Genomic DNA, 19,757 nt, shown 5'->3' with positions numbered 1-19,757 from the left:
CTGAAACTGGATATATGAAGCCTGAGGATGCCAGTGAACAGATTTAGATCACTGCACACTGAAGAAATATTAATTAAGATCTACTATCTATAAAAAGTGTTTGCAATTCACCCAAGATAAGAGATGGCACTAGAGTAAGGAGCTGCTCATAAAAGGCTTCTTACTCATGTCACATTCACAGCATTAGTGCATTACTCACTGATGTGCTACATCAGCCTGCTGCAAGTTCTAACACTTGGCAGTCCTGAGAACTGGAGTGGCTTTCCCCTTTTGTGCAGCTTCAGCTGAGGGTGAATCATAGCAGAGAATTAAGAATGAAAATACTTGAACTTCAAGGCCCTTCCCCCTCTGATCATGACAACCATACTGACTAGTACTAAAAAATCCCTGTCTTGTGGCAAAGTTAATTTCATTAATTTACACCTCCACATTTTTTAAGTCACCATTTATCACTGATTTAGTCTTAATGTACTTCTCCTCTTCCAAAAAATGGAAATTTAAAGAAAAAGATTTTGGCTTGCAAGTGGCACAAGTCACAATTTAGTATTTTCTCTTCACTTCTATTTTAAACACAAACAGAAGCCCCCTTGCCTTGAAGTTTCTCTATTTCCCTCAATGTAAAAGCTGACCTTGACAATAAACAGCTATGAAAAACCAAATGGGATCATTAAAGGTACTGGCACATCATGACTCAATAATGAGTTGATCCAAGTTCAGATGTTCTGCACTGATCATTATATTTTCTATTAATGAATGGGGAAATAACCCAAATATCTGCTGTTGAGACCTCAGTTTCACACACTGAAATGAGTGCTCAAGTGCTGTACTGCTTCCTGTGCTTTGGTGGGACACAACAAGGCATCTCTGAGACTGCCCACATGCTGCTTTCAATTAAATTGGATAACATAATAAATTTAGCTCAATGCAGAAAAATGTCTGAATCTCTCAGGGGTAGCTGAGAACTTCAGCATGTTTATTTATGGATCAATTTGGTATTTCTTTCCACTTGTAATTACTGTTAAAACCAAGAATTAACTTCATCTAATTACACAAATTGATTTTGCTTAACTTTTTAAAAGATTAAAAAAATAATAAAAAATTTAAGAACTGATGACTTTATTTCACACCATTTTATTGTTCATAGCATCCTAGGCCCTTCAGCATTTCACAGAATCCATACCATGGGCCCCAAGGTTCAGACCTTACTTGATTTGACCACATGCTGTTTCTATACCTGCAGCCACTTTCTCCTCAGCAAATGCACCCCAGTTCCCTCCCATCCAAACTTCTTCAAATAGCAGTTCATCAAATTTAACTATTGCTAAATCTGCATACTGGAACACATGCATTCAAATCTATTTTAAATGCTGCAAATCTCTTTAAATAGAATATTATTTTTGAAAGATCCCAACTGTAATTTGTTTCTACATAAAAGGTTTTATTTTTCACCCTCCATACAGCAAACACTATTAATGTTTTAGTTTCTCTAGAGACTATATGGATTAGACTAAATGGAAAGTTGCCATGACAACAGCACCGTTATTTTAGGTATTAGAAATTCATGCCAAGTTAAATAAAGGGCATCTGCATGGTCAAGAACAAGTTTTCTAACTGCTGTGACAGCCAACAATAAACCCCAATGTCATTTAAAAAGTTCTAGAACTGGAGAATTAAGCCTGAAAACAAGAATGAAAAAACAATTACAGCACAATAAAGCATCTTTAGCATTCTATTGTGATGATAATTGCTGACATCTGTCCCAGTCAGAAGAAACAAATCTGACCAAAATCACTTTGCAGAGTGCCCAAAAGGTCAAGCCCCACACCCCACTTTCGGAAATGGACAGTTATAAGGCTAAATCACTGAAGGTAAGAGAAGGGGACAGCTGTTCCCAACTTTAAGTGCTTCCATCAAAGTTTGAAAGCTAGGGCCAGAAGACAGCAACCTTCACATCCTTCCTTACTGCAAGTGCTCCACGGTGTCAAAGAATAATTCACATGCTAATCTTAAATAAAAAGATTTAAAAGTGTCATTCACAGATCATCAAAAGTAGTTAGATGCCCCACATGACAACAATTTCCCAAGGCACTTAGACACTTCTGTTACTGTGACTTAAAATTATTATAAAGGCTTTTCCTCTACTTACAGGGCATATGGAGCATTTTTGCATTAAGTAAATTATGTCCCTGCCCGTGGCAGGAGGATTGGACTAGATGACCTTCAAAGACTCATTCCAATCCAAACCTTCTTAGGAGCACATGACTTTGTGTATCTTGCAATTTAAAAATATCTAAAATATAAGGACAAATCTAAAATTATCTGAAGCATTTAAGAAACACCTGCAATCCTGAGCACAATTGCCTGTGTTTTCCTTATACTGATGAAAAAAGTTAGGGAACCAAATGGTCTGAAAACTTGAAAATTGGCTAAAATCCTCCTCAGCAAGTTCCTTAGAGGGCATTTTCCCTTAGTCCCTAAACATAAAGACAGCCAGCTTCAGACTCACAAAACTGCAAGTTTTCAAGCAGTTTTGTTGTTCAAGCTTCTCTCTGAGACAACAGTGAATTGTAAAGGTGTTCTTTATAAGAGAAACGCTCTGTACCCAACCACGGTATAAAAACAAACACTTGTAAACAAAAACTGAAAGGTTGCTGACTAGCACACTGCAGTTGAAAAAGAGCACCTACCTTAACTCTGATAATAGACTTACGATGATAAAAGCAGCAAAGTGCTGCAATCAGCATTTGAAAAACATTATAATCCTTTGGCATTTTCAGTTCTGCTGCCTGTGGTTCCTCCAGACTGAAGATGAACAGTCACTGCTAGCAGTGCTCTGAGGCGCAGCTCTTCAGTGTCACCACTGCCTACCGGTGCTGCTACACCCCCTACTCAGTCTGGGACACTTCCCACAGCTGAAGCTGATCCCATCAATTCAGGGAGCCCTGGCTTCCAGCATGCCATAGAGATAGTGCCAGAATCCTCATGTGATCTGTTCCACTCACCAGTGAAATCCTACTCCTCTAGCTTGGCACTCCCTGCCTCAGAGATGCGTTTAAGGCATCAGCACAAGCCAAACTTCCCTTCTTGATGAGTTACAGTACCTGACTGTCTCCCAGCGCTGATAAAGGTTTAATCAGTTGCTCCAGCTCAATCATGCAACATCTCTGCCTGCATCCTCATTTATACACACATTAAAAAAAAAAAAGAGGAAAAGCAGTTGATTACTGTTTGACAACTGTAGGAACTGAGCTTTGGTAACCAAGGAAAATGGTAAATCTGTTTATTTTTAATTAGGAAGCTTCTGGCAGAGAGTCCTTGAAAAACATAGCAAGAAACCAACCCTGTAAACATTGTCAGTGTCATTGTCAGGTAACCAAGGTACCTTCAGTATTTAAAACTCTCAGTGGACAGCTTTATTTTGGTGATAGTCCCATGGCATTGTGCAAACTGCTTGAGAAAGAAAGAACTGAATTCACAAACACGTCTGACTTGGCAAAGTAAAAGTAAGCACCGCAACAAAATAAAAAGCAGCAGTTTTATTTATGCCTGTGATTCCATTCTCCTGGACAGCACAGTCCATAGCTTATTGACCAGTCAGCAAACTGCTCATCAGCAAAGAATCTGCCTGACATACCTCAAGGCTCTCTCAAGAACCAGGGCAAAAAAGAGGCAAACAACTTGGGTAATTACAACCGTAAGAGACAAGACATCACCTCCACAGCAGCCTAATTAACAGATCTGGTGAAAGGAAACCAAATGGACTGGACTGAGGAGTACAAGACAGCCTGTGACACTTAAGAATGAGAAACTTTGAAGAGATAAATCAATTATTACTGGGGTGGTACCAAAAATTATGGAAGTCACAGATATTCTAGATCTTGGATTGAGAATAAATTAATCCCAAGGAGTGGTTAAAATGAATAGTTGCTTGTCTTTTTCATCAGCAAAAAGTATATGACATAATTAGGAGGACACAAATACTTATTGATAGCCTCAGGTATTACTTGCAAGGTACCTCTCACCTAGTAACAGAGTACCTCCTTCCCACACTGACTGAACAATGGGAAGTGCCCTCAGTGCCTGCATCCAGCAATAGGAACTGGTGCACAAACCAAGCAGCAGCACTGAGAAAAGACATAAAATGTGCACTGCCTTTCAAGGAAAATGGGATGGAGTGCCTACCTGAAAAGAAGAGGAAACCTCAGTGTTGATAATAAGGGAATAGAAGAGGGATGTGTAAAGTTCTCTCACCTATCTGATCACAGAAGGTTTCCAGGTGCCTACCACCAAGTGAAGCACCAAGCCCAGAATGCTCAGAAAGGTAGCCAGACTACTTGGCCATGGGTAGCAGATGTTATGCCAGAGACTCTTCTGAGAAAAGGAAAACAAGGTAGGAGTAAAAGAACAGAACATTAAATGGACTACGAAGTAATAAAGCTGGCAAGAAAAAAGACTGGCCAGAAAAGAAGCTGAAAATACTGACTTTGAAGATGAAATCCTGCTGAAGAGTACTTTATGACCAACTCAAACAATGAGTAAGTAGATAATATAACAGGAATGTGAAAGTACCCTCCTTTGCTTTTTGCACTGTGCTGCAGCATATTTTAATTTACTTTGAGTTATTTTTCCACTTCGAGGAATTCCACAGGATTGCTTTAGCAAGTAGCCAGAGAAGAAAAGATTAAAAGATACCCTGCAAAACTTCAAACGAAAAAGCCTCAACTGTGATGCCTGTTTCTTGACTGAAATTTTCTGGTACTGTGGCAGGATATCTCATAAAGGACTGTATTTTTAAAGAATATTAATCAAATGTTCTCATAGTAACAACCTAATCCAATTTTAAAACTGGAAGGGCAGGAGGGAGGGATGATAAAAAGGGAAATGACATTCAAGACTGCATGAGTCAAGGTGTTTTTTGCTTTACAATGCTGGCAAGACAGTATTAATATCACACACTAAGGTTTCACTTGCAAGACCAAGAACAGAAATTATCAAGACAAGCAATGCAAACAGTAAGTGACAAGAAGGGCTCTGAGGATGACTTAGCTATTTTGGCAGCAGAAAGAGCTGACTTAGCAGTGCAAATAAGGTGGATCACTTCTACTCTGAAAAGAATTAGAAGTTCCAAAAAGGAATCCTCTATGGGGTTGGGAAAAAAAAGGACAGGAATATTATGACCTATCAATGTGTAAACCTACATTTGAACAAAGGTTCTCATCCATCATCAAGAATAAAAGCCCCCAGTTTTTCAAAAAAAGGAGGACTGAAGTGGCAGGTCTAATAGAAATGGCAACTGCCAGTTCCTTACCTCCTGTCTGCAATGAAATAAATAATCAAAAATTATGTATGTTGAAAGAATGCCAGAAATAATGAACCTTAAAAATGAATACTGTACAATTCCATACAGCAGCTGCTGATGCTTTTTAAATGGTTTAAAAATTAAACTAAAGGTATTTTTCTTTTTATTAAGGTTAGTATGACTTCTGCCTAGATAGCTCAATGAATGGATGACAACCTTTGCAAGACACTGTGATACAGCAGTATGAGAATTAGCATTCCAGGAAGGAATCTCAAAGAGTATGTGAGAAATCTCTGGGTGACAGTATGGTATGTCCTGCACTGACGGCTATCATGACTGAGGACAGCCTTCAGGCTGCTCCAGTCATGCTTCATACATAGCTAAGGATTTACATTTTTAAATATTGACTCAGAGAAACAAAGGATGGCTTAGTCATATATTCACTCCCCTGGCCTTCAATTTTTTGCTGGTACTTTGGGTTCTTGGACTCTGCACATGAGAAACAACCCTGTTTATGGTACCTTAGAAACATCAAATACAATCCTTTTGCTAAGTCATCTATTGATGTATTTTAAATGCAGCACCGAACGGTCAACAATCAGCTTTATTTCTTAGTTTTTAAAGATTCTTCCTAGAATCTTAAATTATCTGATAATCCCTTCATCATTTCTGTGGATGGCTGGCTAGATTATTTTTCATAACTTTGATAATGAAGCTTAATGAGAAAGGATTTTTAAGTTAATGAAATCCATGGCCAGTTCAAGGACACTTGAACATATATTCTGTGTTGAGCTCCTAATAGCCCATTAGGAACAGAAATTAAGGAGTCTCTGCTAACCCCATCTGTTATTACAAAGCCTCTGAAGTTATTTAGGATAGTTTCATGGTCTAGTTTAAACTACCCAGTGTTCCTTTGACACACCTAAACTGTGTCCAGCTTGCTCACAGCACATTGCATATGCAGGAGTTTGAGGTGCTCACACAGGATAGTGTGAACCTGCTCATGGGGAACCTTCTTAGGCTGATTTAATCCAACTGATCAAACAAGAAAAAAAAAAAAGTGGCTTCAAGATTCTAAGTGCTCAAGTAAAGCAACCACACTCCTTGAGAATATAAATGCTAGAAAACTCACAAGCAGTCTAAAGTTACCAAAACAATTTCCAGAGCTACAAGAGGTTATTTTGAACCAAATATAAGTCACAGTCATGAGAGTGCTTAGAATTCACATACAGAATGATGATGATTTGTGATTTCATATTAGGGAAAGAAAAATAATTTCAGACTAAATTAGATGAGGGAATTGTTGGCTAGCCACTTTGCTTTGCAATGCTCTATTCATTTAAGTATTCAAATCAGCCTAACAATATTCAGTGAAACATGTAATGCTTTACATTTCACTGCACTAAATGGAAGTAAACAATGCAGGCAGGAAGCCAGCTGTAAATGAAAGAAGCACTGTACAAGGGTCAAGAGCACAAATCTGATTAGATCCAGCCCTGAGCACTGCTGCTGAACGAGTGACGTCCCATGGACACGTCCCCATTACACACACATGGCATGACCTATGGTCTGAGTGCCTGTGGCTACAAAATGGCAGCTCTGGGCTTGTAGGAAAGTACAACAGGAATAAAATTTGAAAGAAAAAAAACAAAGAAAAGAAAGTAACTTAAATCCTCAGTTGAAACATTTTTCATTTAATACATAAGAGTTCTTGCCATAACTAGTTGTTTGTTCTTTTTAATGTAAGAAAAAGTCAGGAAACGGGGAACAACTGATAAATAATTTGTCCATGCAAGCATCTTCACAATGCCCACTCCCAGCTGGTTTTAGCAGTAAGTCCTGCAGATATGGCACGTTGCCTCTCACAAAGCTCTGAGGGCAGATGCCTCCATATACAGGTAGTGCCCAACTTTACAGCTGAACACTTATTAAGTGTAGAATAAGTGGAAGAAAGGGGATGACACCACTGTCAGAAGGCTTTTTAACTGTTCCTAACTCAAATATCTACAGGCACACAAAGTCCCATCTGCCCGCTCATGTCCTACCATTCCTGTCTCAATTCTTAACAGAACTGACTCTTCCATGCTCTCTGAGATAACCTCACTTCCTGCATGCTGCTGTTGGTGCAGTGTCTGATCATAAACCAACAGACAGAGCCGCAGCTGTAATGACCCTTGTTTGCATTGCAAGGTGTGGTGTGGGAGAGGTCAGCTTAATTTCTTCCTCCTTTCTATCGTGGTTCCGTGAGGCAGTCTCAGAAATAAACTGCAGTTGTACAGGAATAGTGAGAAAACAGAATTTGCATCTATTTAGTTTACACTGCTGCTTGAATAAATCTCTTTGAAAATCTGCCTTGTATAAAACCCCAGGTCTGCAGGTACAAGAAACAAATGCCCAACCTGCTTATGAGCTTCCTACTAGGTCTTAATTTGCACTTTAAGACATGCAAATGCCTTTGAGATTCATATGTTTTAGTAATAAAAGATCAAATTTTTTTCAAAGTAATCTGGCAGTTAGTCTGTCTTTCCTGCTAGACACTTCCCTATGAATCCACCAGCAGGTTTAATTGAGCCTACCAAAAACTAGCGTAAGTATTCTTGAGCTCCACCTACTGTCTGCCAACCCCCGTACAAACATGAAATAATTTTGTAACGTCCCACCTATTATTCCTTCAATTTGTTCCTTGGACTGGGAAAAAAATATGGAAAGGCATGAATTTCCTTTTCTTTCAGAATTAGTTCACAGTTTATGGGTAATACCTTCTCTTTCCTGCTGATTTAGCTGTCATTAGTCTAACTAGCTTTGCTGGCCAGCATACCAGAGCTGTCTCACATATAAAAATAAGGCATTAAGACAATTGTTAACTTCAGACTTCTGTATTTGAAAGTCTCCCCAGTCCTGTCAGAGGAAAGTGCTTGTTTGTGTGAGATTTAAATCAATTCTAAGTATAATGGAAAGATGAAAAAAAAATGTGTTACTTCTCCAGGGTAATCAGATACCTTTAAAATACCAGCTAATTATCTAAAACTCCTGAATAGCCTAAAATACTTCCCTTTTATACAGAGGATGTATATTTTGGATGTGCAGCACTAAAAAAGAAAACTTACAAGTCACTTGGGCTCTGTCAGAGCTTGGTTTTTCAAAAGTCTCCCAATGTTTTACTAACAGAAGGATTTGAGGACATGGAGGCAAATGACATCGAAGTATTCTAGACAAGGAACATAACATTATACTCCATTATTTGTGTAGATGTTTATTTTCTACAAATATCTGACATACAAAAACATCAGGCCAACCTGCTCCTTTGACAGTACACAGCAGTAGATGACATCCCAGCTGAAACCCCCCAGCGCTCCTCCTGCTGCCCTCCCTGCAGGCTAAACTGTATCTCAGTGTGTCTCCAAAACCAGGCAGGACAGACACAATGGACCAGCCTTATTCTAATTATTATCTGTAAATACAGCTCTGAGAGATGAGGAGCTTTACCTCTCAAGGCTTTATCAGTAAGAGACCCAAAATGCTTAATGAAAAAAATTCGTCATCAACATCATCATCATCTGCTCTCCACACATAATATTCTCACTCCCCCTTGTGGCTCATGAGCTTACAGACAGTGAAAGATCAACAGTAAGGTGTTGCAGAGAGTTAAATATAAACAGCTGACAGCTTTTGCTATTAGTCCATCTTCAAAAAGATGAAAGCTACAAACCAGACCCCTTTTTTCTCCTCTTTCTTTGACAAGTAAATGCACATCACCACGTACCCATATTTGCTTTCACTGACATTTTGACTTGGATATATTATCAAAAGGCCAGGGTGGATGTGGCCCTGAGAAATCTGGTTTAGTGAAAGGTGTCCCTGCACAAGGCAGGGGATTGTAACTAGATATCTTCTGAAGTCCCTGCTAACCCAAACCATTCTGGGATAACTCTCAGCATTTGAGAGCCACTGGGATTAATATTTTGGAGAAAACAGGTAATTAGTTTAAAAACAAGTTTCACAAGATCACTAGAGATAAAATAAGACCAGTATTTTGTACCCCAGGACTTCTATCCCATGTTTCAGATTCAGACCTTTCCAGCTTATGTTTCTCATCTGTGAGTAAGACCTGACAGTAGTCACTGATCCTCTAACAAAGGTACTGACAAGTTCAACTAAGTAGCTACTGCCACCAGTGTTACTATTGGTGCCAAGGAAATTAGAGCAAAGTAATTTTATAGTTTTCAACTCAAATATCAGTGCATGTAGTGTTTTTTGAGGACTCTAGACCAGACATCACTTGAGAGTTAATGAGTAATAACAGAAGAAGTAGAATACAGACATTAACTGGGTCAAATGCATGGTAAGATAACATGTAAGATTAACCATTAACATGCACAAAGATGCTTGCTGCTCTAAGAATTATCAGCATTTTATATTTACTAAAGCACCCTCAGCATTACAGAAGATGCTCCCATAAGCAAAATACCCCAAACTCCATTTCAGCATCAAGAAAGGGGAATGTACTGCTAAAAGACTTCATAATGAAGGCCAGAATAATTAGGAAGCTGCTATCCACTTGACTCAATTAATAAAAGGATTATCATTTACAAAGAAAAAAAAATTCCTTCTCACAGTACACTAACTTCCCTCACCCCTGATCTACAAAACCCCAAAACCTCAACCAACCAAGAGAACCCACAAACCCCACCAACCACAGAAAAACCCAGATCTTAGCGCTAGCCAGGCCATTCAGGCAATGGGGGCTGGGAAAGAGCAAGTAGCTCCTAACAGGAACAGGCTAACTTGGGGTTCAGTGGTCTAGGGAAATATGAAGTAGGACAGGAGACTGAAAGTGCATTGTCGTGCAGAGCTGCAGAATCATAATTCCTGCATAATTCACTGCAAGCACAGCTTACATTTTATTCATCCCTTTGCAGCCAACACATTACAGAACTGCTGAAACAATCTTATTTCCAGAGACCAGCCTGTTGGTCAAACAAAATTTTACATGAGAAAATACTGAAACTTGGGTGTTATATTACACCACTAATTATGAATAACTGCATTATATCAAATAAGAGAATTTTTCTTTAACTCCAAAAGAACAGGGCAAGATTCCCGCCATGATTTCAGGGTAATTAAATACTTTCGAGCAGCTGAATTTCAACAATATATATAACTCCTTAAGTCCTTTTTTAAAATTCTTTCCTGGGCTGATGAAATTGTTTTAGGAACAATTATCATACATACTTAAAGAAATAGTTGCCCTCAGAACATCTATTCTGACAATCTCAGGGGTACCTATAGAAGTATACTACTTCTATAACTTGATGACAAGGAGAAGAGGAAAAATCCACCCCCCCGCCCCCCCCTTTCTGATTCTGTGCCTCTTGAGAAAAAGCAACCAATTTCCAACAGTCAGGGTCCTACGAGAGTTAAAAAGAAATTATTATGAAATGTGATTTGAATAACCATGACTCGATTAAAAATATCCAGTCAAGTGTTTCTTTTCCAGCAGAGGGCAGTGCACAACCAGCAACCACCCTTCAAAAATCAAACCGAAGGTTTCACTGAGACCGAAAATTACGTGCATTTAATATTAGATTGGCTCTAACAGAATCTTTTATGTCTGAATCATACAGCTTACATACAAGAAGCAACTGCTGTGGAGTGTTTGTGAAGCTTCTGTTCCTGCTATGCAGAGAAACATAAAAAAAGAGGAAATGTGTCTGTCTGAAGCCTTACTGACATCACTGATGATCTTTGAGTCAGATGACAAATCCGTAGTGACAGAGATGTGTAAAGTCCAAGTTGGCCACATGGGCATACTGCTTCTCTCCTCAGAAAACCACATTCCATCTGATAACTGCACCTTCTGTGATACTGTTGTCCTTGCTGCAGTTGCAAAATGTGTGGAAAAGAAGTCCTTAAACCACCCTAGAGACTCAAAAAGAACCTCCTGATCATGTGGTGCCTTAGTGCAGGCATTCCTCCAGCTCTGTTACTTAATGCTGTCAGCCAAGGCAGAAACCCAACAAATGTTGTGCTCACAAGCCCCAGCTCGCATTGCAGCAGGCAAGTCTCTGCAGGATGTGACACACAGCAGAGAGCAATGCACTGCACTTGGCAAGGGTTCCACTGAGGGGGGGATTTCTCTGATACATTTCCATGTCTAAAAAAAGGCTGCTTGCAAGGAAATTTCACTGTCATCAGGAAAAATTATTTCCCAAACTGTGGCTACTTGTCATGCTGACACAGATTTTTTCCTAAACTTTCCTGAACTTACATACACACATATAAACTTTACTTTTGATCACACTCTTACCGTAGTATCTTCAGCGAGTAAAATTGTGAGAGTCAAACACCCATGCCTACATTGGATTGGCATCCACAATATTATGAATTTGTGCAATTAGCTATACAAACTTCATCAATAAATCTCATAGCTTGATATAAGTTCCCTGAAGCTGAATTAAATCCACAAAATACTGTCCTATTTTGCAAAGCTAGAGATAATGATAACACACTGGAATGTTATCAGAATTTTATTTTCAGTTGCACTAACCAAATCCATGATGAATGACAGTAATTTCTATCACAGTTTGTTTTCTAACAAAATCAAGGAAGAGTAAAAATAGGGAAAAGAAATTAATACTGTGAGGCTGAGACAAACAAGAATCCTTCAACAGAAGTCCACAAGAAACTCTTTTTCTGCAGCTGGAACTTCCTTAAACCAGCAACAGTTTTTTCCAGTCTGAATCTAAATATAAACTTCCCTCATGACCATGCTGAGCAGACAGTCATAAATTCTGCACATTTTCCACTAACGGAATAAAATATAACTCCAAAATTTCAGGCCAGAGTAATATTTATCAACTCACTGCTGATATGTATTTCTGTAATTATTAAGCACTATTTCCAGAGGAAATGCTTGAAAGGTTTCCCTGATAGGAAGAAAGAAATCTCTCTTTTTTTTCTTTTCACCCTGATACAGCTTCAATGATTACAGCACAGATTTCTATAAAAAGATCCTGAAGTATTTCTAGTGAATAGGAATGGGACAGAAAGCTATCTTTGGTTCACATGAATTTGATCAAAATGACTCACAAAAAGCTCTCTGACACACTCTAATCTGCCAGCACTCGATTCTTTCTCCCTTACTGCAGGAATCTGTTCTGTGGATGTGCAGGCTCAGGGTGTGGGAAGAACCTGCAGAGGCTACCAATGGATCTATTATTTGGTTCATAAAACTTGTAAAAATCTCACAGAATGTACAACGTGCTATTGTGTCCCTGAATCTCTTTCATGAATTGGGTAGCAGCCTGATTCAAAGCAGTCTGGCCTGTTTTCACTTCTACCATAAAAGGGTTTTTTTGAAAGAGCCATTTAACTGTGACCATGGTTTCAGCAGCACTGTGAATACAAAGGAAGAGTTGAAGCCATATGGACACTTCAGTCTACTCAGACTCCAGCAAATGAGTACATTTTTCATCCCCCCTTAGAACTTGCTTTTGCATAATTAGCTCTCTTTATATCTTGAATGAACTAATACAGCAATATTCAAGACGTAGTAAACTCCAACTTGTGAGCAATGTAATTTAGAGAATTAGAAACCACAGTTCATCTATAGAGAACATTCTCTTAAAAAAATTATGATCAGTATTTTCTGTCTTGCATCTTGAACAGAATAAAACAGCAGAAAAAACCAATTTATTTTGCCTTTCCTCTGTTCAGAGTATTTCTGAATACAAGGATTTATTTATACTACTTTCAGTCACCTGATTTCAGCAAGGAAAGGTTTGTTAAAAAGCAAAGTGCTACACTCAGCTCTGAAGTTTACCATCAGTCTATCTGCTTGTAGTCACTATGGCCACAACAGACATGATGATGTTCTCACTGTGAACCAGCACACAACCAAAAGCAGCACACTGGTCCGTGCCCAGGTCTTTTTGTAAAACTGCTTTTTAAATCCAGCTAGTTTAAAACTAGCTGTTTGTCTTGAAGAAGAGTAGGTATGACTGTGCAGCCTGATAAAGTGGGTGTGGGTGAAATCCCAAGTGAGGCTGGCCAGGACACCTGAGAACAATTAGTGCCCTCAGGGCCCTGACACAGTACAATTTGCTTGGGACTGTAACTCTTGGGTAGAATTGCCAGCAGCCAAACTACCCTAACACAACTTAAATTTGTGCCATGTATTACTTTCACCATAGTGTAATTCTTTCAAGGCAAATTAATCCAAAGTCTCTCTTCTCTTTCCAGCCTCAATAGCAACATGAGAGAAACAAGAATCAGTATCAAGACTTCACAATTACCATGTACAATTAGTTCCAGTGTGAGTTTTTTTGTATGAGAGATACATCACATATGCTTCATACCCAAGTTTATATGTGTTTTCATTCAGTAAATCAACACTTCTCTGTTGAGACAACACTAACTATATTTTCCTGTGCACCAGAAAATATAAATGTGCTACTCAGAACTCTCATATCCTGAACCAGCAAAATACAACTCCCAAAAGTACTCCTGCTGTTTTCTCCCTCTTCTCTTACTATCCCTTTTTCATTTCAAGGTATTTTTTTACTACTTAAGCAACATCTGTGAAAGCCTACCTGCTAGCTCAAACTACATATGTGCAGATTACACACCAAAGAGACCTGTGCAAATGGCAATGGTGGTATAAACATTGCTGCAGAAATAGATTTTTTCAGCTTGAGAAGGTTAGTGTTTGGCAGTTTATACCTGCCACCATAATGTATTTGAGGATCTGGAAAATTTATAACAGTTACTATACTGTCAGTTACAGAAAACAATGAACATATACTTGGTAAAACTGAAGCCAACAAAGGGAGTCCAAAATCCTGTTGGTATGAATTCACCCACAATTTTTACAGCTAAGGTTAACTGATAAAAAAAGTTAGAGGCAACTGATGAGAGACCTCCTTTATTTATGATTGACTGATTTCTGTGTAAGAACACATTTTTAGAAGCAGTTTTATTAGTAACCGAGACTTTTACAGACAAGAAAAATGTTTTGGGGAGTTATATTTATAAGAAAGCAATTTCTGCATATTTTTCAAAGTTGTAGTTTGAGATTTCTTGTCTAGAATTCCTCTTATAAAACCACTGAACTAGGATCCAAACTTGAAGTTCACTAAAGGTAAGGATATAGACCAGAAAAACTGAAAAAGGAAGGGGAAGAGAAGAGATTGGTAACCCTTGTGTTCTCCCTTGTAAGTCTCTTTTCCCCAGGCTTTCCTCCTCAACATCAAAGTTTTAATAACTAAGGTTAGCACCACTGCTACTGACAAGAGTCCAAGACAAGCTTCTACCAGGAAAGTTGAAAAGCCCAGAAACCACATTTATAATACAGAACTTGCTGAAACAAGACAAGACACATATTGATGAACTGGCACATGATACCTCTGCCTTCCACTCAGTCACATTTTGTTAAAACTGTAACAGCATACTCAGTACAGCACAGTGTGAGACAGTAAATTAAATATAGCAATTAACATGTCCACCACTTCGATGCCTCTGGCATCCCCTCTTCCACAGCACTCTTGAGAAGGCTTTTGACCTTCTCTACCATATCCCAGCTCCAGGCTGCGATTGAGGCCAGGGACCTCCCAGCACTGAACTCCCTGTTCAGAGCAGAAATCCAGCAGCTGTTCTGAGAGTCTCCTATGGCAGCCACTTCTTGGACCAGAAGTGAATTTTTACCTATAATTTTAGTAAGTATAGTGCTAAAACTGTAAACCTAAATTTGACATTTTTATTATAGTTTCAGATGTGTTTCTTTACTTCCCCAGAAATCCATAAGCAAAAAATACAACTTCTTTTAATCTTCTTTTAACCAAAGCAAGAATTTAGGCAGTCACCATGTACCTGTAAAGAAGCCCCATGTAAAAATGCAACCTACACCCAAAGTACAATGCCCACAAGTATTTCACTGAAGTTGTAAGAAAACAGTTTGACATTCATATTTAGCTTCTCCGTACCGAAAGACAGATGGCTGCACTATTTACCTACAAACAACTGGAAATGCTCTATCAGTGCTGGGTGTAGACCAAATAAAATATTTTGAGGGTAAGAAACAGTACCTTACCTTGACATATTCCAACGTAGGATCCAGAATATTCTGATCTCTGTAAGGCAACGGTGCCAGGAGAGAAGGACAGAGAGAAAAACAAACAAAAAAAATGGTAAGTCCAAATATAGCCTCATACCGAAGAGATGCATTAATATGAGCAATATGCTACTAGGTCACATTAAAATCCTTGTTAAAACTTGTGTGTTAAAGCTTTATAGCCTACACTATCTCATTTTTAACAAATATATAGATCACTGGTTTCTTCTAGAAGGACATGTAGTGGAGCCAATAGTACTTAATTTGAGAAATAAAACTAATTACACCATTTTAAGGAAAAAAAAAAGAAATCTTGATATTTCAACAGATGGCTGGAATACTTACTTCGCACTCAAAATATCTGAAATAAATTTAAAAGAGAGCTCTCTCAATGGCTTTTGAATTTATTTCTTTGCTTTTATGTCTTTCCATTTAAGCTACTGCCTCTGATAGCACTGGGAGGGCACTGCTCAGAGGAAGTGGAAAGTACTACATTCACTTTCTATACATACAAAGAAGAACTTCTAAAAATAATCATAATTTCAGCATCACAATTATTTGAACATCAGATAATCAAGTCATTGCCCTAATCTAAAAATAAAAATATCATCATAGGTTTTCTATACAGACAGATGGCAAAGGGCACAGAAGCCTAACTGAAGAGCCTTGCACTGTTACAACTCTTTCCATAAAATACATGTTTATTTTTATTTCTATTTCAGAGCATTTTGTATATTTGTTTCTATTTGAGAACTAGCAGATTAACAGAGTTTGCAGGACATGACTGGATGTTTTCTAAGAAGCTGGGATGACACACATGGTACTGCCCTTAACTACAAACATAAACCAGGCACAATGAAAACCATGCAAACTTAGAGAGGGATCAGGCACTTGTTGCAGCAATCAAGTCTGCCACATGGACAACAGATCTCTATAAATTTAGAAACAGGATCCTTTTTTGTGGTAGCTGTTGCAAAGATGTAACACTAGAAACCCAATAAGGAGCTTCAAAAATGTAGAATTTGGGTTACACTGGAATGAATCAATCCAGAAAACAGTCTCTGAATTCCCCATGTTGTTTGGAATGTAACTGCATATGATCTGAAACAATGTTATTATTTGACACTCAAATTTTAGTCTGGTTCTCTAACAGTTTTTAATCCACAATACCAGAATACCGAGCCTTCCCCATAAAATGATGGTGCTCTACTGTTCAGGCTGTATCATGCATTGCTGTTTCATATTATCTCAGTATTTATCAAGGGTAAAATTGCATTCTCAGCTGATGTTTTAAAGAATAAAAAGCTGGAGTCAATGGAAATAAAATTTGGACCATTTGAAACTTTTTCCTATGCAATATACAAAGAAGGATCAGCTTGATAACTGTATGAGCATAAAGCATGTACAAGCACAGCAGAGAACACAGGGGTGAAGCACAAAGGAAAAAGAAAAGAAAGCTTTGAAACAGAAGAGACGTTTTTCTTCTCAATACTTTTCAATTTGACTGGAAAAAAAAATCCCATTTTTAATCAGTTCAGCAAAGTCATTAAGCACACCTGATTTCTTCTCGCATTCAAATGATCTGTGGGAAGTTGTTCCAGTACCAAATGCTACTGAAAAACTTTTCAGTTTAGTTCTTCACTTGCCTGTGGAATCTTTCAGGACAAAGGGTCTACCAGCACAGCCTATGCAACACACTCTGAAAGAATAAACCCGCTTACTCTGGCAGTGAACGTGTTTTGTTATGGTCTGCACTCCTGCAGAACAGCCTTCCTACTGACTCCACTGCTCCCTTCCACCTTCTGCTACCAGGCAAATGCTCTCTAGGACAGATCAAGCCAAAGCAAAAGGAAAGAGGTAGAAAAACTTCAAGACAAAACAGTTTATTTACTGGTATATAAAGCAGGACATGTAGAAGAGAGCAGAGGAAGTAGTGACCTGCATTCCTTTCAGCATCCATGTGACAGAAGTGCTTTGAAAATGTTTGGCTTTGGGAAATGGATGGTGTAACAAGTATCTTCACAAGAACTGTAGTATTTTATCTGGTAAGCAGACCCACAACAAAATGTACAAACCCCTGCTATTCATCCTGAGTCATACAGAAAGATGTTTATGTTGGAGCACTGTTCATCTCAGATACCTGTCTCCAAGCTGATCTATCCTCTCACCCCCATCTTCCCTTGTTCATCTTTGTGCAAATTTTTTGAAGTTATTGTCAAGGAATGGTAACTTTCATTGATGTGTAGTAACTAATAGTAAAGATTAACTACTGCATTTTCCTGCAATCTGACTCCACCTCAATACTATCACATTACATACTGAAAACCAGATTAAGCAGTTAGCCCAAATAACTAGAAGGTAACCAAATAAAACTAACTCCTGAATCTCAGCTCTCTGTTAGCAATGTTTCTTTATTTTCACTTTCCCTCTCAAAGAATCTTAAAAAATTATGAACCCACATTCTCATTTATTAGAAGATCTGTAGAAAAAAAATTAATACTTTCAGATGACTAACAGATCAGATGAAAGAGAGTAGCAGGTTCTGCCATCTCTTAGAATCGATTTAACTGAAGGCTGGTTTCAATAATATTTTCTTATCTTTCATCAGATTTTATTACCTTTCAAGTAATGCTAATGTTTGTCTTCATAAAAAGCTTGACTTTACAGCTGTATTCATTTGCACCTGTTTACCTACAACATTTATGATGTATTGGAGTGTGCACATAAGTCAACCAGTCCTGTGTAAACTGTGGGCTCACAGTTTTATTATTATTGGATTTTATTATACATTTTGGTTTCCTAATAATCAGATAAGACCTACTTCCACTCAGATAAAAAGCCTATTTATAACAGAATGATGTCCACGAACAGAGAAGTCTTCAGAAGACCTCAAGCTGAGCTAAGTGTGCAGTAGGACACACAGTACTGGCTTCATGCTCTTTACCCATTCTGCCACAGAAAGGATTTCATGAGAGGGATGCAAGCAGACTCCCACATCTATTTTGGGTATTGCTATTGCTGCCACCTCTTGCTATCACCTCATTTTGTGACAAAACAAAATCCCTTTCCTGCACGCTTTTAATCATAGGAACAAAAAAGAAGAAAAAAAGAACCTGACTTGCTACATGCAATTAAAGCATTCTCCTGAGTAGTGTAAATCCTCTGTTGCCTCTTCCACACACACAAGGTCTATGTGGAATCTGTGGAAACAAAAACACTCCTCCAGTAACATCTGACCAGAATCTTAGCCCTCATGATTCTGAGGCTTTTCCTAGCCAGAAACACATTCTCTCTAGAGACTGACATCTGACAACCCCCTTTTCAATGCTGGCTGATCTTGCAGACATACAACCCTTTAATCTGTCCCTGGTCGTCCTTGGAAATGATCTCAATTTCTTTTCATTCCAGTTTCAAGATTCTTATCAAGATTCTTATGTGCTTTTTTTTCATGTATGGGTTTCTTGCTGTTACGGCCAAGAAAATACACAGAGCTTGCAAACAAGTGTGGTGCTTCAGCAAGCCCAGAAAGAGATGAAGGTGAGAAAACAAAAAACATGAAGTGGCTCTTTTGCTTCCCTCTTCTTCTCCCCATAGCAACATTTGCTGCAACAATGAAGAGTTTGGTGTCATACTGGTTGGCATTGACTGTCTATGAGCAAGTAGTGATACATTTGACCACTATGAGAAACAACATAATTTCCCAGAAAATAGGAATCATCATTATATGAGGACCCCTTCAAAATATAACTAGAGCTGACTGAGATGAGAAAGGGGGACAGAATTCAGCTGTTATTGTGCTATTTCTCTACTTCCCAACACATCTGAACAATGGCCAAATGTGTGGGGAGAGTTAAAAGATTAAAAAAAGCCCTTTTGAAGTTGTCACCATGAACAGTCACTAGCTAAAATGAAGGAAAAAAAAATCACTGTAAGCAACTTGAATCATACTTTTGGTATGGCAAACTAAACACTGTCATATTGCCAGTTTCAAATCCTGCATGGATTTGAAGACAATGAGCAACCAAACATGAAAACTGGGTAAAGAAAACCTTAACATCCTGGTAACTAGTCACTCTTCTAAAATATTTGATAAAATTCTTACATAATCACAATCAATGCTGGAACTGAAAAGCTGAATCCTGATGTTCAATCCTAACATCCACTATTCAATTCAGTGAGTGCTAGAGAATAGCCAGAATCTCAGTAACTCAGACATCATCTGTTTTTCACTCTGCAGTTTGTCCAATAGTTCTCTATAGGACTGCTTCAATAAAAAATCTTTAAGCAGATATGCTGTATTCTGTAGCTGTTTGATTCTATGAAAACCTCGACCTTTCTAACGTTGTACAT

At 38.3% G+C, this 19,757-nt stretch overlaps 1 protein-coding gene across 9 annotated transcripts in view; it reads right to left on the bottom strand.

Annotated features, from left to right (window-relative positions):
* The window catches only part of BCAR3 (BCAR3 adaptor protein, NSP family member), an 80,552-nt gene that overhangs the window by 19,078 nt on the left and 41,717 nt on the right, over window positions 1-19,757 (bottom strand). For 8 of the 9 annotated variants that reach the window (XM_071436257.1, XM_071436256.1, XM_071436255.1 and 5 more), the window contains one exon: window positions 15,387-15,426. In XM_071436257.1, the coding sequence (XP_071292358.1) occupies window positions 15,387-15,426 (40 nt within the window). Of the gene's footprint in view, window positions 1-2,687; window positions 2,845-15,386; window positions 15,427-19,757 lie in introns of those variants that run through there. The other variant, XM_071436263.1, reaches the window with a different exon arrangement.

Source organism: Agelaius tricolor, unplaced genomic scaffold (assembly GCF_023055355.1).
Source record: "Agelaius tricolor isolate 1412-34295 unplaced genomic scaffold, bAgeTri1.0.p SCAF_11, whole genome shotgun sequence".
NCBI classification, from domain to species: Eukaryota; Metazoa; Chordata; class Aves; order Passeriformes; family Icteridae; genus Agelaius; species Agelaius tricolor.
This window is presented reverse-complemented; position numbering and strand designations above follow the sequence as displayed.